The sequence below is a fragment of the Gopherus flavomarginatus genome, chromosome 5, assembly GCF_025201925.1.
Source record: "Gopherus flavomarginatus isolate rGopFla2 chromosome 5, rGopFla2.mat.asm, whole genome shotgun sequence".
NCBI lineage: Eukaryota > Metazoa > Chordata > Testudines > Testudinidae > Gopherus > Gopherus flavomarginatus.
In genome coordinates, this window is record NC_066621.1 from 91,256,231 (window position 1) to 91,275,197 (window position 18,967).

The window sequence follows — 18,967 nt, forward strand, 5'->3', positions numbered from 1 at the left end:
GAAGTACTTCCTTATGTTTGTTTTAAACCTGCTATTAATTTCATTGGGTGACCCCTGGTTCTTGTGTTATGTGAAGGGGCAAATAACTTTCTTATTTACTTTCTTCACATCATTCATGATTTCACAGATCTATCCTCTCCACCCTAGTTGTCTCTTTTCTAAGCTGAAAAGTCCCAGTGCTTTAAATTTCTGCTGTTCCTGTCCCCCAATATTTTTTTTGCCTTCTTTGTAAATTTTTCCTAATTCTAATATTTTTTTTTTTTGAGATGGGGCAACCAGACCTGCACGCATTATTCCAGGTGTGGGCGTACAATGGATTTACATAGTGGCATTAAGATATTTTCCCTCCTATTATTGATCCCTTTTTTCATGGTGCCTAACAGTTTGCTTTTTTTGACTGCTGCTGCACATTGAGCAGATGTTTTCAGAGAATGATCCATAATGGCTCTAAGATCTCTTTCTTGAGTGGTATCAGCTAATTTAGACTCCATCATTTTGTATATATATAATTGAGATGACATTTTCCATTGTGTTTTATTTTGCATTTTTCAGCACTGAATTTCATCTATTTGGGTGCCCAGTTACCCAGTTTTGTGAGATCCCTTTGTAACTTTTCAGTCAGCTTTGAACTTAACTATCTTGAGTAGTTTTGTTTGCAGCTGCAAACTTTATCATCTCACCCTTTATCCCTTTTTTCAGATCATTTATGAGTAGGTGGAACAACACTGGTCCAAGTACAGAGCTTTGGGGGACCCTGCTGTTTACCTCCCTCTATTCTGAGAGCTGACCATTTACTCCTACCTTGTTACCTTTCTTGTAACCAGTTATTGATCCATGAGAGGACCTTCCCTCTTATCCCATGACCGCTTACTTGACTTAAGAGTCTCTGGTGAGGGAGCTTGTTAAATGCTTTCTGAAAGTGCAAGAAAGCTATATCCACTGGATCACATTTGTTCATGTTTGTTGACAGCCTCAAAGAATTCTAGTAGATTGGTGAGGCATAATTTCCCTTTATAAAAGCCATGTTGGCTCTTCCTCAACATATGTTCATCAGTGTCTGATAATTCCATATTTTACTATAGTTGCAATGAATTTGCCTGATACTCAAGTTAGGCTTAAACAGCCTGTAATTGCCAGGATCGCCTTTGGAGGAAGCCCCCCTCCCTCCTTTTTCCCTCCTCTTTTCCTTTTAATAGAGCATTACATTAGCTGTCCTCCAGTCATCTGGTACAGGGACTGATTTAAGCAATAGGTTACGTACCGCAATTAGTAGTTCTGCAATTTCATATCTGAGTTCCTTCAGAAGTCTTGGGTGAATACCATCTGGTCCTGGTGAATTATTATTGCTTTAAATCAGTTTCTTAAGAAACCTCCTCTACTGACACCTCAACCTGGGATAGTTCCTCAGATTTGCCACCTAAAAAAAATGTCTCAGGTGTGGAAATCTCACTCACATCCTCTGCAGTGAACAGCAATGCAAAGAATTCATTTAGCTTCTCCGCAAGGGCCTTATCTTCCTTGAGTGCGCCTTATGTACTTCAAATCAGCCAGTGGCCCCACTGATTGTTTGGCAGGCTTCCTGCTTATGATGTACTTAGTTTTTGAGTCTTTTGCTAGCTGCTCTTCAAATTTGTTTCTGGCCTGCCTAATTATACCTGTACACTTGACTTGGCAGAGTTTATGCTCCCTTCTATTTTCCTCAGTAGGATTTGACTTCCTATTTTTAATAGATGTCTTTTTCATCTCTAACCGCCTCTTACTCTGTTTAGCCATGGTAGCATTTTTTGGACTTTTTTTTTAATTTGAGGGTATACATTTAGTTTGAACTTCTACTACGGTGTTTTAAAGGAATTTCTATGCAGCTTAGAGACATTTCATTCTTGTGACTGTTCCTTTTAAATTTCCGTTTAACTAGCTTCCTCATTTTTGTGTAGTTCTCCTTTTTGAAAGCAAGCTACTGTGGTTGGTTACTTTGGTATTTCACCCCCCTACTGAGTTCTGAGGTCTTTTAATGTCTGTGAAACATATAAAAGGGAGGTGAAAACAGCCCATCAGCGTATACAGTACAAAAATTAATCTACACGTACAAGATGGCCCTAAGAAGTCTAATATAATTTCATAGTTCGCGCACAATGTTCTGAATGCCCTTTAGTATTTCTAATCATAGCAATACTTCGTATTGGTAATTCCTGTAGAACTACATTACCCAGAATCCTTCACAGTAAATTGGGAGTCTTTGTTGGGAGAGTGAAAAAACAAAGCTTGGACAAAAATTAAGCTTCTAGGTCTGTCTTCCCTTATAAAATTAACCCCACATAAGTACAATACACTACATCCTTCCAGACTGGATAAAGCATGGAGAAATTTAGGGTAAACAGTACCGCAAATCCCAAACATTAAAATAAAATAAATAATAATAATAAAAATCACATGTACTCCTCCCCCACACTAAAACCAAAACACGTTTTAAAATCATGAGGTTAAATTTTATATTTATAAAATATGACAGGGGGGGTGGAGGGGTTGGCTTTCTGGTTCTTATAGGATTCATTTAAGTCTCATTTTCAAGTTTTTCCACCCCAACCAGGAAGGCTAAAAACTTTCATTACAACAAAACAAAAAACAAAAGTAAATTGAGATTCTCATGTGATAATTGACTTCAGGAGCTAGGACTTACAGATTTATCACAAGTCTTGTGATATTTATTTTAAAGAGTTGGCAAAACTGGGCAAATATCAGGAAGGGTTTCCCCGGGGTTAGATCTGCCCTATCTTCCAGCTCTATTATCTAAAATGGAAATTGAACAATGCCTTTGCCCTGCCAATGAATTCAGTCTTTCTGGCCAGTTCACTTCTTTCACAAATATTTTTGTGCCTTCTTTCATTTCATCCTTTATTCATAGACAACGCTACAGATTTTTGCATTTGGGGGAGGAAGGGTGAAGGGGAAAGCATTAGAAGTTATCCTTCTTCAAACCCCTCCTTCAAACTCACCTCCACCATTATGACTACAGAACACAGCCAGATGACAACAGTTAGGCAGCTGAGTCAAGACTACTGCTGATTTTGCAAAATCATGCTTATTTTACTGTTAACTAATCCTCCTCCTATCCCCTCTCCATTTGCTTGTTTCATCCACCTGTTGAGTCTTCTCACAAACCTGTCCCAGAGAACTCAACCTCTGAATCATCTTCATGAAATAGCTGTATAACACCTAGCAGAATAGAGCCCTGATCCCTCTTTAGGTCCCTTAAGAGCCACTGTAAAACTAAATAATAAAGTGAGATCTACTAGACTGTAAAATAATTTTTCAACAGAAACAGAAGACCTTCTGTTTGATTTAAAGAGCCAAGTGGAGAATACAATTTAAAAAAGAATCCTGCTATGACCACAGGGAATGGTCTGAATCACCTAATAGACCTCTTCCATCTCTAAATTCTCTGATTTAGGATTTTATTATTTAAATTGATCAAAAGTAGCAGTTGTACAGTAAGGTGACGGTGTGTGAAGGGAATATACGTAAGCAGGATTCAAAGTAAAAACAAAAACCAGCAGATTCCACCAGATAGCCAGACTGGTGGGACACCAGATATGACATAGGAAGGCAACCTTCAGACAAAAACAAACGCACAAATTATTGTTTCTGAAAAGAAGCCAATTTAACATCGGTAAAAAGCAAGGTACACAGCTACCAAGGAAGGCAATGTGTTAGTCTGGAAAGGTAATTCATTATGAATTACAAACTGCTGCACTTGAAGAGTGATTGTTACTTTAGCAGTTGAGCCAGAGTCAGACTGCAAGGCTATCATGATGTTGGACACACACACACACAGAGCTAAGTAAATGAACCGAAGTGCAGCCACACCCCTCTTTGGTATCAAAAGTAATCCCAACTTTCTTAAGTAACAAATGATGGAAAGAATAAATCAATCTGACTATGGGGGTAGCGTTTAGCTGCTATATTAGTCCTTCCATTAGAGAATCTCAAAACAGGGATTTACAACTAGCCAACCAGTTAAGCATCACATACTTGCCTGTAAATGGGTAAACTGAGGTAGAGAAAGATAGCGAGATTTGTCCAACTGACTCCATGATAGAGTAGAAAATAGAAGTCAGGTTTTCTAACTCCCAGTCTGTTATGTGAAGATACTTTTATTCTTTGGGGAGGGGAGGGACAAAAACAAAAAAACCCTCTCTAAATATCTTTTCAAGGTCCCATTTATCGACTGTTCCATAAAGGATTTTGTGATGCAGTTTTAATGAAAGCTGCTATATAAAATGAAGCTGAGTAGTACTGAACCAAGGCAGGAAAATATGTATGCTGGAAAGGTCAGACCTTTCACAAAGGCCTTGTACCTATTCACTGCTAATACTATTCAGGAATCAGAGCAGTATTTAATATATAACTACTGAAAGCGTTACAGGTACCCTTTCACAAAAGATACTCCTAGCATAGGTCACTACTGTTGTTGTAGTACAGAATGCAGCCTTTTTCTTATGAGAACATACTTTGCGTCCCTTCTCAAAACACACCATCCTTACTCAGCCCATCCCTCTGCTGCTTTCCTCAAGCACATGAGAAATGAATATGCGCAAGAGAAACATATAATCAAAGCAGTAGATCACTCCGCTCCTTTTACACCACCACCTACATGTGACACAGAGGCCCATTGGGTGCCAGCTGCAAAGGGTTTACTATTCTGTAACAGCAGTTCCTAACAGACCTGAAATTTATAACCCATAGCACACCGCTTCCAGGGTATTTATCCATAAAGAAGATCATGTGAGGTTTAGACTAAAAGCTGTAAAATGTATGTATTGTGACTAGATACTGGAAATGTGTTCTTATAGCTTGCAACGAAGTGTTAATTCCAGGTAAAAGTGAAAAACTGGTTTCTTGCCAGACCAGATATGTTTACCCATCTATCTGCTGAAATGTAAATTGAGTGTTGTCTCATTCACAGTAACCTTTATGCAGATGAAGGATTGTGCAATTTATCAGGAAGAGCAGAACAGCAGGGAGGGAAAGAGCCTTATCTGGGGGTGTACTTCAAAGGTTTACTGGACTAGCTGAGGGACAAGGAAAGCACCCTATTATCCTGCATCTATGAAGTAAACAAACACTGTTTACACGCATGAAGATGGGATCAAAACCAGTCTTGGCTGGAAATGCTGCAAAAAGCATTGGGGGAGATAAGCCTACTCTAGACAAGAGGTTAGCTTGTTACATTTAAATCTAGTCTCTAGAAATTGTGTATTTTGTTTTATATGTAACCCTTCTGCTTCAACTTACTCTCTCTGGAATCTTGATATTTGATAAGGAAAGCTTATTCTTGCTTTCACTATAGATATATCTCAGGATGGTGGTATTGTACAAGCTATTGATCCTGAGTTAAATCATACAAGCTGGTGTGTACTGTTCCCTTAGGGTACGGCTACCCAGATCAGCGCTTAGCGATTGATCTATCAAGGATCGATTTATCACGTGTAGCGTAGACATGATAAATCGATCCCCGATTGCTTCCGCCTCTCGCCGAGCTGGAGTTGAGCAGTCAACGGGAGAGCAAAGTCGATGGAGGAGCCACGGCAATCGACTCCGCACTGTGAGGATGCGAGGCAAGTCGAACTAAGATACATCGACTTCAGCTACACTATTCTTTTTCATAGCTGAAGTTGTGTCTCTTAGGTTGATTCCCCCCCCCCTCCCCCCACACACAGTGTAGACCAGGCCTTAGGGACAGCATATCTGGTATTACTAGGAGCATTCAGTGGATAAACCACTGAACACTACAGGGGAATGCTTCAAAGGGGCTCAGGGACCAGGGAGCACCTACTGTTAATCTGCAAGGCAAAGTACGGGCTGGCATAGCCCAGACAAGATTGTTTGGGTGGCTAACATGCTGGAGGAGTCAGGGAGCTGACACAGTTAAGCACACAAAAGTCTCCCCCCTGCTGGAGGCACAAGTAACAAGGTGACTCTCAGACTTGGGCACCTTGAGAACTGTCAAAGCACCAAACTAAAAACAAACAAGTTCATTAACTGTTCCCCTGAGTTTCAAGGACAAAGGAAAATAAATCCCTTATAACAGGACAAGTTATTTGCCCTTTGAGACAAAGCTGAGACACAAAGGTGCCATTTCACAGCTATCACAAAGCAATAGCTTGTCTAAGGAAGAAATATATCTAGCAAGTGCACTACTGACAGCCATCTTAGGACACACCCCTATGCCAATGAATAGCTCTATTTCCCCCCTCCCCTTCCCTCTTGCTTGGCTCATGGCCTGTGTTTTTATGAGTGATTTAGTCTTTGTTCTGCAGGTGTTAAAAACCCTCATTACACACAGACATGGAAATCATATTTTTTACCTATAAACAGGGTTTTTTTATTCCACCTTGTTTAACTATTCTTCCGATAGCCAGTCAAAAAGCATTTGCCTTCCTATTTGCAATTGAGAGATCACAGATTGTTTGCATCAATAACTTTAGTGAACACAATCAGTAACTTCCTTTTAGAGCTCCTTCCCCCAAAAGGCTAGCAGCTCCCTTGCAAGGGGACCCACAAACAACCCCTTGCGACTAAAGTCCATTCTCTTCTCTAAGACTGAAGAGTTTGTTTTTCCAGACTAGTTCAGCATTGTGTTTTATATATGTACACCTGGATCCCCTAATTTATCTAAGTATTAGAAATATTCGTTTTGATACACTTACCTCTATCACATGGACATTGAACAAGTCTTAATATTTGTAAAAAGCTTTAAGATCCTTAGCTAAAAGGTTGTGTTACTAATGAGAAGCCATTCAACTCAAAAGACTATAAGACTCCTCCAAAGTTTCAATTTGGAGATGGGCCACTATCCCTATTCCATTCCCTTGCCACACTCTCCTCCCCACCCAAAAAAAAGTCGAAGATGATTCAAATTAAAGAGCAGCCTGGCCTCTTAGACCTGGCACTCCTACATAAAAGAATATGAAGAACCTGCTCAGTGTAAGGTCCAACCACAATTTCTGAATGTGTGTTGGAAATTGTTTGGTCCTGTCTATATTTTAGATTAGTCTGTTTTCAGTGCCCTCCTGCAACCATTGAGGACACCAGTTATCAGCACCTGGTAAGATTTTTTACTGTCCACAAGTTGTCTCCTAGCTCTCGGAGCCCATATTAACATGAAGGAATGGAGGTGGGGGAAGTGACACAACTACAAACATATAGTGCCATTCTCCTTTTGGGCAACTAAATAGTTTACCACAGTAAGACTTCAGCAGTATCAGCCAGTGCCTATTTCTTCTCAGCTCTGGACCCTCTGACCTGCAGCAGAGCTCAGGCTGCTACAGGTCTCAGGCTTGGGTTCAGAAGACTATGGTCTGGAGCAGGCCAGACTCTACTGGGAGTTTGAGGACACACACTTCAGTGGGAAGGAGATGCAGCAGCACAGAGCTCAACACAGAAGCTTGCTGCTAATGGACACAGACTGCATAGTTAATTCAAGTGATCGGTACCCAGGTTAGCTTAGCCCAGGTGTGAGCAGCAACACAGTAAAGCCAGCCTCAAGTTACTGTGCGCACACTGTTGCCATCCTCACTCATTAGGACTTCTGTGATCAAAATCCATAGTTCTCAGTGCTGCAGTCAGCAGAGATTAGCACTTCAACGGTTTAGTCTGCAGTCAGATTGCAGAGTGGGCCAGTTACCAGCCCAAGCATAAGCAGCACTCTCGCTTTAGACTATAACCCAAGGCAGACCAACTAGCTCAGGTGTAAAGCACCACCATACTCTGAGGAGAGGTTTTTCCACATAGACAAAAGCCAGGTCAGAGGCAACACTGAGTAAGATTCTGAGTCTATTGCAAAGTTAAGACAAGCTTTAAAAAGGCAGGGAGGCCAAAGAGAGATGACGGTACCAAACTCAAAAAGCTTGATTTATCTACCAGGTTGTATCCAGCAGAGACTCTTTGGTTATGTCTACACTGCAGCTAGAGGTGCAATTCCCACTGTGGGTAGACAGATTGGTACTACCTCAGCTTGAGATAGCACACTAAAAATAGCAGCATGAACATTACAGCACAGGCTAGCCACTCAAGCTCAGACCATGAGTCTGGTGGGCTTGGACTCACTCAAGCAGCTAGTTAACCCAAGTTGTTACCAGTGTTGCAACATCCATACAGCTCTAGCTCACTAAAAATAGCAAAGTGAAGGAGACTCAGGCTGTCTACCTGGGCTGGGAATCATACTTTCCAGTTGCAGCACAGACATATCTAGTGATAAGCATCTTTAGAAATACCTTAGTAAGTGTGTATGGGCAGGAGTGGCGTCAGGGTTTTTGGTGCCCTAGGCGGGGGTCCTTCCACGCTCCTGATCGTTGGCGGCAATTCTATGGTGGGGGAGGGGTCCTTCTGCGCTCCCGGTCTATGGGGCACTTCGGCGGCGGGTCCCGGAGCAAGTGAATGACCCGCTGCAGAATTGACGACGACGACCCAGAGCGCAGAAGGACCCCCCGCCGCCGAATTGCTGCCGAGGGCGGCCGCCCTCCGAAATCCTGGTGCCCTATGGGTATCTACACCAGCAAATTAGAAAAGTGATCATCTCAGGAATACAAATATTTGGCAACAAATACACCAGCAGTCTGCTGCGCAAATTTTACAGATTTAAGTACCACCTCTGCTTTTAAACCACTGGAGCACTGCATTTTTCCAAAAGCTACCATCAAAGATTAGATGTGCACGTAAAACTTTAGGAAAGAGAAATGTTCAGCCCTGCAGAAAACAGGATTCAAGGTAAAGTGGTGGATAAAGTCTGAATGAAGTCACAATATCTTCAATACCTGATCCATTTCCAAAACAGTAATTATGCTGAAGGCTCTAACACCCTCAAAAATAGAACTACCACCACACACACATCCTCATCCTACAAAATCTAGAATAGTACCAAAGATCTCCACAAATTCAATGGGGTTCCACTATCAGTTTACTGCATTACTTTTCACAGCGGTAAAAAGTTGTCTTCAGACACAACTGGAAATAAACGCGCAGATCTCAATTTAGCATCTAGGCATGTAGGGCATTTGTACTGAATTATGCATTGCCAGGAGGAGCCCAGGAGTGGAACAATAGCCAGTAGTGCAGGTTAAGTGTGAGGTGTGTCACTTGAGCTGCATGGCAGCACAGAACTAGAGTAAGAGGATGCTACAATTTAGGTCTGAGATGCATTTGTAGAACTGTGGGAGAGAACTGCAAGTCAGATTTGAGGTGCTTTGGTAGAGCTGTGGTGGCAGGAGTTCACACGGCATCTATTTGTCCTGTGCCCATACTAGCTATCACCAGTAATTTCAACAAGTACAAAATTAGTCAAACTCACATCAAAAGGCAAAAATGGCAGGGAAGCGGAAATGAGTTGACAAAAATGCATTTATTTATTTTTTGCTGCACACAGCAGCACAATTTTCATTTAGGAAAAAGGCTGGCAGATGTCCCAACACACTCACACAAATATATATGGCATATAATTTTACTGTACTGAACTAATTAAACAGTGCTTATGTAGAGCTAAGCAAAGGGGTGTGGTTTCTTGGCCATTTGAAGAGACTTCTCCAATCCCAAAGCATTTATTTGTTTGACCACATTGTCTGCTCGAGATTACTAATTTCTTTCTCCCTATTTAAATACCACAGCTCTTATCGCTTGACACTATGGAACATGAGGCTGGTGCCACAATATGGCCACAGAGAAGCACTAACAAACCCCCCAGTTCCTCTACCTCAGAATAGGTCCTTTTATGAACAGAGCTCCACTTAAAGCACAGTCATAAGATCAGACTACGTGCAGATCTTTTACTTCCACAAAGAACGGAGAGCACATTACAGCTGCTGTTTATTTAAGGTTGTCTCGATCCAGCAACAACGCTTAACTAACATTCAAACTCATAAGTGCCCTTTCACAATGGAGGTTTGTGTCACTCACAGCAGGGGGAGAAAAAAGTACTAAAGAGCCACTGGGAAGTATTATATGAATAAATAGCACCCAATTAATTTTCACTAGGAGAAAAGTCGGTACAGTCCAGACTAGATTTTTTTCGTTAATCTAAATTATCCTTACATCTCACTTACATAAGGGATGGGATTCAAAACAAAGGTTCCATAGTAGGCTTATTTGCCAGGTGGGACCGGGGGGGGGGGGGGGGGGGGGAATGTTGCACTGTATAGCAGAGTGCAGAGGCCTTACATTGGATCCAGCATCATGGAAGTTAACTCTTCAAGTTTCCATCAGCTCACGCCCACACAGGTAGGCAGGACTGAGACAATAAGGAAAACCAGTCTGGAGTTAAGGCTTGGATTTTCATTGGTGCAGACCACCGGAAGTTCCCAACCATTTCACTTGGTGGTGCTGTTACTCAGCACTTGGAGACGGCAGTTACATTGTGTGTGTACCACTGTGAAAGCTTGCAGACAACCAACCAAAGCCTGCCTCAAATAGTGCTTTTCTGGCAAGCTTGTTAAAGATGCTGATTGGGCTACAACAAGAACCAGCCGATATTAACCCAATGTATCTCACACGCACAACTTCCAAAATCTTTCACTTCATTCACAGGAACACTTTGACATGTTAACACCAGGACTGGCGATAGGGGTTTTAGTGCCCTAGGCGCACGGCAATTTGGCCGCCCCGCGCCCTGGTCCCGAGGCTCCGGTGGAGCTGCCGCAGTCGTGCCTGCGGGAGGTCCACCGGAGCCACGGGAGCAGCCGACCATCCGCAGGCATGACTGCGGCAGCTCCACCGGAGCCGCAGACCAGTGGACCCTCCGCAGGCACGACTGCGGCAGCTCCACCGGAGCCGCCTGCCACCCCCTCCGGCAAAATGCAGCCCACCAATAATCCTGGCGCTCTAGGCGATTGCCTAGGCCGCCTAAATGGAAGGGCCGGCCCTGGTTAACACCCTGACTGTCAGCATGACACAGTGAGAGCTCTTCCCCAAACCATTTTAGTAGCGTAACTAAGCTACTGCAGAGAAGAAACAGTCCGACTTACTACTTTAGTGCCTTAGTATGTACAAATGATATCCTGCAAAGGTGCATATCGACAGCCGAATGCCATGTGTGCCAGTTCACTGAAATCCAGTTGTTTGTAATAGCAAGGGGTTAAGTGGGTCAAAGAGACTACAATATTCTCTTTACTCCCACTAATACAGTTAGGATGAGTCCATTCTGTGACTACAGAGGATTCTTTACAAGCTGTTCCACCTTGAGCTACAGAGCCACCTTTCAGTACTTTCTTTGGGGAGACAGGGTGAGAAATGCTCTCTTTTTGACTTTACTGGAGTCCTGAAGACACACTGAATTTTACCCCACTTTACATTTTCCATATGATAGCCCCCACCTTTCCAGGACATTCAGACAAGAAGGAACATCCTTAAAGTCCAAAGGATCTGATCTTTAATTGGTGGGAAGGTTCACTACTGAACCAAGTGAGGCAATCCCTACCTTACAGAGCTGGAGCTTGCTTCCTGGGCTTGGCATATGAGAGAGGCAGTAAGACCAGGCTCCAAACTCAAGATGCTAATATGGATACGATTCATTAGGCCAGCCCTCTTAGCTTTAGTTTTTGTAAGTTCTGTATGAATAGTACTGCATCTTAGGCTCAGCAAATTTTAGACAGTTTATGCAAATAGCTTTTTCTTATCAGAAGAGGCAATACACACTGGAGTACTGTTCTCTTAGCTAAGGAAAGAAGTTCTACAAGACATCTAAGAGCTGATTTGATTTTAGGAGTTGCTTGTTTTGTTTTTAAGAGGTGGTGAAAGCTACTGTCTTAACCTGAACACCCAGCTACTTGAAAGCAGACTGACTTATGTGACAATGGCTAGAAGTCATAGTACGGCCATCAGATGGTAACTTTTGGTTACTACAAACCTTAGTTGGATTTAAAGCAGCTCTCTTATAGGTGAGGAGTTCTGTATCTCACTACCAAACCCCTACAGAAACTATTCAGTTTCTCCCCCTTTCACTCAACCAAACAAGACACTTGTTCCTGGACAGCATTTAACACCTTCACCCTTCAAGAACGAGGCATATGGGTGCAAACTCAGCATCCTCATCATGAACAGCAGTCACAAAGCACTAATGGGAGTTCATGGGAATGTTGTTTGCTGACCGTTTCAAAAGTGGAAGATGGTCAAAAACAAGAGACACCTAAATCCATTCTGATCAAGTGATTCCCAGATTAGTTGACATAGGTAAGAATAAACCTCATCTGACTTTACTAAAGGGAGAGAATTGAGACGGAGAAAGAATATCCTTTAACAGGTTCCAGGTTTAAAAAAAAGTGGAAAACTTGAGAACTTAAAAATACTGTGTAATTAGACATGTCCAAAGGAGAAAATATGTAATCTTGTAATCTGCTTTATTTATTTACTCCAGGCAGTTCTGTACAATCCATTCTTCACTCTTCTAAGCAAAGATAATTTTCAAGACACGCACAAACATGTTTTTTGGGTTCACAATATGGATTCTAGATACCATCTAGTGGCACAAAAGTCTTATGACAGCTCAGTCTGAACAATCATCCTCAAGGATTTGCAAAAGCCGTGTAGCATTTTCCCTATAGAACTCACTAAACCTGGTACTAGGGTATTAACAAAGAAAGGAGGAAAATAAGTAAGGCCTGTATGATTTTGGAGATCTGTTTCTTTTGACAAAACAACTATATGCCCCAGCTAGGCTTCATATAGCGCTGTTTGTGTTTGATCAGCACTTCACATGTTAGCACTCAGGAGCCAAAGCACCGTACTCAAGATTCCCAAAATATCAATGCAACAGAAAAATGCACATGCTGTGTTTCAAAGCCCCGGACAAGTTGTACTCAAACAAACAGCAGGAACAAAAATTGAAAAGTAGTTTACAGTTTTTATGGTTAAATTAGAAGAGGTGAGGAGTGCTGCTTCTTATAGTGTCATAGCTGCTAATCTCTAGTGGCCGATGAACAGAAGGTATAAAAGCCTCATTACTGATAGAAATTCTCCTTAGTGCAAATAGCAAAGACTTTTGTATTTTGTTCTAAAATACAGGTCTGTCGCATCTTAGGCACATTTAACATGTGCGATTTCAGCTTTACACAGTCAGCAAAAATGAGAAAAATCACAATTAAAATACTGTTCCTGTAGTGTGGGCGATTCCGCCTGCCATTACACTCAATGTAATTTTGACTATACGTGATTTTCACTTTACGTGCTTACTGTGGAACGTAACCCCAGCGTAAAATGAGACAGACCTGTAACCTGGGATTACAGCCCAGTTAATTCATAGGGTATAAGGTTAGAAGGGACCATCAATCATCTAGTCTGACCTCCTGCATAACACGGACCATAGAATTTTTCCAAAATAATTCTGTTTGAACTACAGCATATATTTTAAAATCACCAGATATAGGGAAGCCACCATCACAACGTTCTTCCAATGGTTAGTTATCCTCACTGTTAAAAAAATTATGCCTTATTTCCAGTCTGAAATGGCCTAGGTTCAACTTCCAGCCTTTGGACTTTGTTATACTTCTGTCTGCTAGACCATCAAATTTTTGTTCCCCCGTAAGTACTTATAGACTGTGATCAAATCAGCCCTCAATCTTCTCTGTAAACTAAACAGATGGAGCTCTTTGAGTATCATTACAAGGCAGGTGTTTTAATCCTTTCATCATTCTTATGGCTCTTCTATGAACCTTCTCCAGTTTATCAACAGCTTTCTTGAACTGTTGACACCAAAACTGGATGCAGTATTCCAGTGGCAGTCACATTAGTGAGACACACAGGAGGTAATGTAACCACTCTATTCCTTCCCCTGATTCTATCTCCAAAGATGACATTAGCCCTTTTGGCCACAGCATCACACTAAATTCATGTTCAGCTGATTGAAGAAATCTAGGGGGTAATGGTGGATAGAGTCACTGCTTCCCAGGATAGAGTCCCGCACCCTGTATGGCCTACATTGTTTGTTCCTAGATGTATATGTTTACAGTCTATTTTGACCCCTTCTCACCATGCCAGCCATCTGGGGGGGTGGGGGCTGCTATATCATACAACATCCTCCAGTGTAGAAAACTAGAACAGCTGAGGCATACTTCTGAAAGTAACAAAAGCCTTGTCTAGATTAGAGTTCAAAGAGGTGCTGTTAAGGTGGTTAGCAAATTGGCCAACACAGCTGAAGAGTCTAGTGTAGACAAGGCATCCGCCTTTAACACATGCTTAACTCATTGAGTTGCTGTAACTTGACCAGTTTAACATGTGCTAAAGGCAGAGTACCTTGCCTACATACTACTCTTAAAATATGCAAGTCTTTGACAACATATTCCAGCCCAGTCAAAGCCTCAGTGGACTAATCCTGCAGCCCTTAGTCAGTGGAAAAAAAAAAAAAAACCACAACAACCACCCTCACTGAAGTCAATTATGGGACTTTTTCCTTGAGTAAGAGATGCAGAATCTTGCCCTAAATGAGGATTTCATGTGTCTGAGACTCAACTTCTCCCTGCAAAGTTTGTTGAACAAAATAATAATAAACTTGTTAAATCCAGAACAATATAAATAGCAGCCAAAAGACAGAATATACTCAGATTGGTGACTCTTTTTAAGGTGACAATTTTGGGTATCAGCAAGAACAAAGTTATACAAGTACGGATTAAATTAGTGCCCTCTAAAATAATAAGCAAAGTTGGTTATTCCTCCCTTCCGTGCCCCGAGCTCTCCATTCTGCAGTAAATTACTGCTTACTAAGGCTAAGCAATGGGGCAGAACAGCCCATCCATCTATCTGGGAGAGCACATTTCACTCTATTCTGGCCCATCCAGGAATTTGGTAACTAAAGGCTTATCTACACAGAGCAATTTTCTGGCACATACTGCTGTAACTCCCCATGTAGACACTTATTCTGGAATAGAGAGCTGTGTCATGACATAAGTTAAACTGGAAAAAGGCACTCATTCTGCAATAAGTGTCCATACTGAGAGTTACAGCAGTAGAGTTATGCCAGTAAATTTCCCTGCATAGACAAGCCCTGAGTTGCAACCATGGAAGCTTTATTACCACTGATAGGGGGTGAGCCAGAAACAAAGAGCTCAGATTTTTGCTTGTAAAAAGATAAACAAAGATATTTTATAGTATTGACAAAGGAAAAACTCAACTAGGAACCTGACTGTCTCAGTGAAACTGGGTCACAGAATTCTATGATTAAACTGTTAGTAGTTATTTAGGGCTTTTCTACACAAACAGTGCACTGCAACCTGGAGTGTAAACATAGTACACAGCAAGCTAGTACAGGGTAAGTGTCCATGTGGATCCTGCTCATGTGCACGAAGAGTTCCCTACTGCACTTTGACCTATTCTGGAAAGCATACTATACATTTTGTAGTGTATGGCAGCAGGATCCACCCAGACACTTAGTCGGCATCAGACTGGTGCAGAGGTGATTTAGACCCTAGCTTGCCTCAAAAAAAGAGTGTTTGCATAGAGAAGCCCTTAAACTACAGCTTCAGATTTAAGGGATGAGCAAGGACAATAATGCTCATTAAGGGCTAAATAAGTCTCAGTAACTATCAGAAAAGTTACAATTAGCTTAGCATTGAAAGTATGGAAAAGATCAGGTAAGGCAATTTAGATACAGATTCTAACTACCCTTTTAGTTCACTCTCTCAACATTTAGCTGGTTGACGTGTAACATTACAAGGCAGCCAATGAGGGACTCTCACAGATCTTCCAAGTGAGAGAGTTCCACAGCCTAGGACCCAGAGCTGGGAAATCCTGATCAAAGCTAGGTACCAAAACACAAAATCAATCCATTCAACAATTCACAGTTTAAATAAATAGGAGTTCATCATTCTGTCATCAGTACAATGGATGTCTTAACAGGTTTAAATGAGTTTTCTATAGAAGCCAATACTAATCTAACTCCATTAGATGAAGATTGGTCTGCCCTACCAGTGGATAAGTAATAAATGCAAGTGCGCTGTTGTCTGAGTAAAATTGTAAATCTGGGGCTATGGACAGCATAAATCGCTGTAAACTCATTGTCTTGGAATTCGCTTTTCATTTATCTGCAGGGGCCAATTTTCTTTAGTCTCACTGTAATTACATTTGTATATTTCCAATTACAAAACAAGAAAAAACAAAAAAAGGGAAATTTTGTACATTTACTTGAACTGCTCAAAAGAAGTCTCAGATTGTGCTGATCAAGAGAAAATTAAATTTAGTTCTAAAGTTAAATTTGTAAAAAGGGAGAAAAGAAGAAGAACATTCCTTCCCAAAAAAGCAGCTCCAACAGAAAAAGCCTAAGTGCACATACCACACTCAGATGTTGCACATCAGGGATGTCCATTTTAAAAGGAAGCACATCTCCCCCTCATACTGTGATCTTACTCTCATTTTTAAATTGTACATTTTTGCCAGAAAGCAGAATAATGAAGTTGAATTAGACAATAGAAGTCTGAGTAGCCATAGGACTTTTTGAATATCTGAATCCTTGGATAACTAACTGGGAGTTGCTCCTGGGTCAGTCACCCAAGGCACATAGACTTTGAAGACTGATGGCTTTTCCTCCAGTTACTCAAAAACAGCTAGCTTCCACTAGGGTTGCGCGCTCTACCAGTATTTCAGTGCATCAGTGCTGGGTATAAAGTTAAGATGCAGTGATAATAGCCTGGTGAGCCTTTCAGCTTTCCAAAACTCCTGGGGAGATGAAGCTCCATTATGAATAAGAGAGTTTTTTGTATAAATCAAGGTTCTACTATATACACACTAAAAAAAATTAATCCTCCATTATTGCAAAATTTTGTGCCCTAAAATTTTTTATTGTGCCTCTCATTCAGGTCCTCTCTCACCACCCCACATCTGGACCACAACTAGTTGAATGGCATGCCAGCACCTATGAAAAGAAGATTAGACAACATAATATTCAATAAGAATAAAGACAGCCAGCTCTTACCTCTGTGGTTTGCGAATATCCCAAAGTCCCACACCCTCTTTAGAGTTGGCAGTAGCCAGTAATCTGGGTTCTACTGGATTAAACATCACACTATGAAAGGCTGATGGGTAGTTTGCCAAGCAGAAGGGCTCTGTTGAAGAAAAAAAAAAAATGAAGATTTCAGACATAAGAACAAACAATGCATGCAACTGTTCTCATGCAATGATTTTGCAACTCACTATACTGTTTCCATACAGTGATCTGAAAATACAGACATCTCCCTGCAGATTCTTAAGTTAAACATGTTCCAAAACAACATAACTGATGTTTTGAAATCCACCCACATATATCATCTTTGCCCAGTGTGGAAAAACCCATATATGGGAGTTTATTCTCCACACAGAAGCGTAACAGAAGAGTTTAAGGCCATGACATTATACAGATCCAAAATTTCAATCTCATTAAGATAGAAGGCAAAAGCTGATCAGAGGAATGAATTCCTAAGTCAGTGAGTTCTTAAATCAGAGGTTCTCAAAGTTTCATAGTGCAAACCACATATTTACTAAAAGGAATAAATTTCATGGAGCCCTCCCCATTTATATAAGGCAGCTGCAGTACTTGCTTACATGAAAAAGTAACATTACTTAATAAAATTTGGCAGCTAGAAACAAGGGGGAAGAGTCAGAACCATGTGAGAAGCCATCTCTTCACAAATCACTAGCTCACAAATCACTGCAGATCACAAATGCTCTAAAGATCAGTGTCAGAGAACCACTGGCTGTCAAATCTAACCATTATTCAATAGTTTTGTGATTCACAGAGATGTGCTGAAGTTCAGAAGAAACATACCTGGTACACGTAACATCACACGTAGGTAAATTACTTGGTTAAGTATGTTTAAGATTCCAATAGCATAATCTGCATCAGCTTTTTATTCAGTGGACATGAAAAAGTTAGTGTAAGTTACATCAATTTTATGTTCTGTGATGACCGCAATCAGCCCTGGCTGAATATGGGCACAACTCCTATTAAAAATCAGCACTAAAGAGTCTCAGCACCTCTGAAAGTCAGGTTACTTGTACTGGGTTTTTAACATTAAGTACTCAAGTTTGAAAGTGTTGGCAAAAGTTCAGACTACCCAGCAGAAGTAGTGTCACTATGACTCCGTGGTAATACAAGAGTGCTCTAATTACTTACATTTATTTTTGTAATCACTAAAACTATCTTCAAGTCTTATCTACAGAACAATAAAATAAAACCAAATAAAAATACATAAAAACTTTTTAAAGAGAAAGACATGCAACTAACATGACGTGCCTGCCATCATTTCCATTCTTCTGCTTGTATATTACATGTTTTTCCGCGACATTTTTTTTGACTCAGCTCTTCAGAGCAAGGACTTTTTCCTTAAGTGTCTGTATAGTGCCTACTACAAAATGTGGCACTTATCCAGTTTGGGACCTCTGAGCAGTGAAGCATTTAAAAGAAACATGATGATCTGCTATCCAGTTTGAAGAGGAGCTACTCTACCATTAGAAATCACTGGAAATGGAAGAGTAAGTTGTTTTAAACAAACTAACTTTTGGGTCCCACATTTACAAGCATCCAACATTTTGGAAATCTATAAATATCAGGGCTATTTTCAAGGGAGAGGGGTGGTTTGTTTTTCTTTTAAAAAAGAAGTTTCATGATCTATTCATTAGAGAGATTGCCTGGACATCATAAACTGATCACTAGGTTTGAGAAGTTATCCCTGTGATTTCCTCCCAAAAGATCCCATTATTCTTAGTCTACCCCGGGGATCTGCAACTTATTAGAAATAGTGTGCCCGAGTCGTCATTTATTTACTCTAATTTAAGGTTTCGCGTGCCAGTAATACATTAACGTTTTTAGAAGGTCTCTTTCCGTAAGTCTATAATATATAACTAAACTATCGTTGTATGTAAAGTAAATAAGGTTTTTAAAATGTTTAAGAACCTTCATTTAAAAATTAAATTAAAATGCAAAGCCCCCTGGACCGGTGCCCAAGACCCAGGCAGTGTG

At 40.9% G+C, this 18,967-nt stretch overlaps 1 protein-coding gene across 3 annotated transcripts in view; it reads right to left on the bottom strand.

The window, feature by feature from the left end:
• Positions 1-18,967, bottom strand: part of DCAF5 (DDB1 and CUL4 associated factor 5) — a 99,547-nt gene that overhangs the window by 56,991 nt on the left and 23,589 nt on the right. For all 3 annotated transcript variants that reach the window (XM_050953463.1, XM_050953465.1, XM_050953464.1), the window contains one exon: positions 16,946-17,075. In XM_050953463.1, the coding sequence (XP_050809420.1) occupies positions 16,946-17,075 (130 nt within the window). The remainder of the gene's footprint in view (positions 1-16,945; positions 17,076-18,967) is intronic.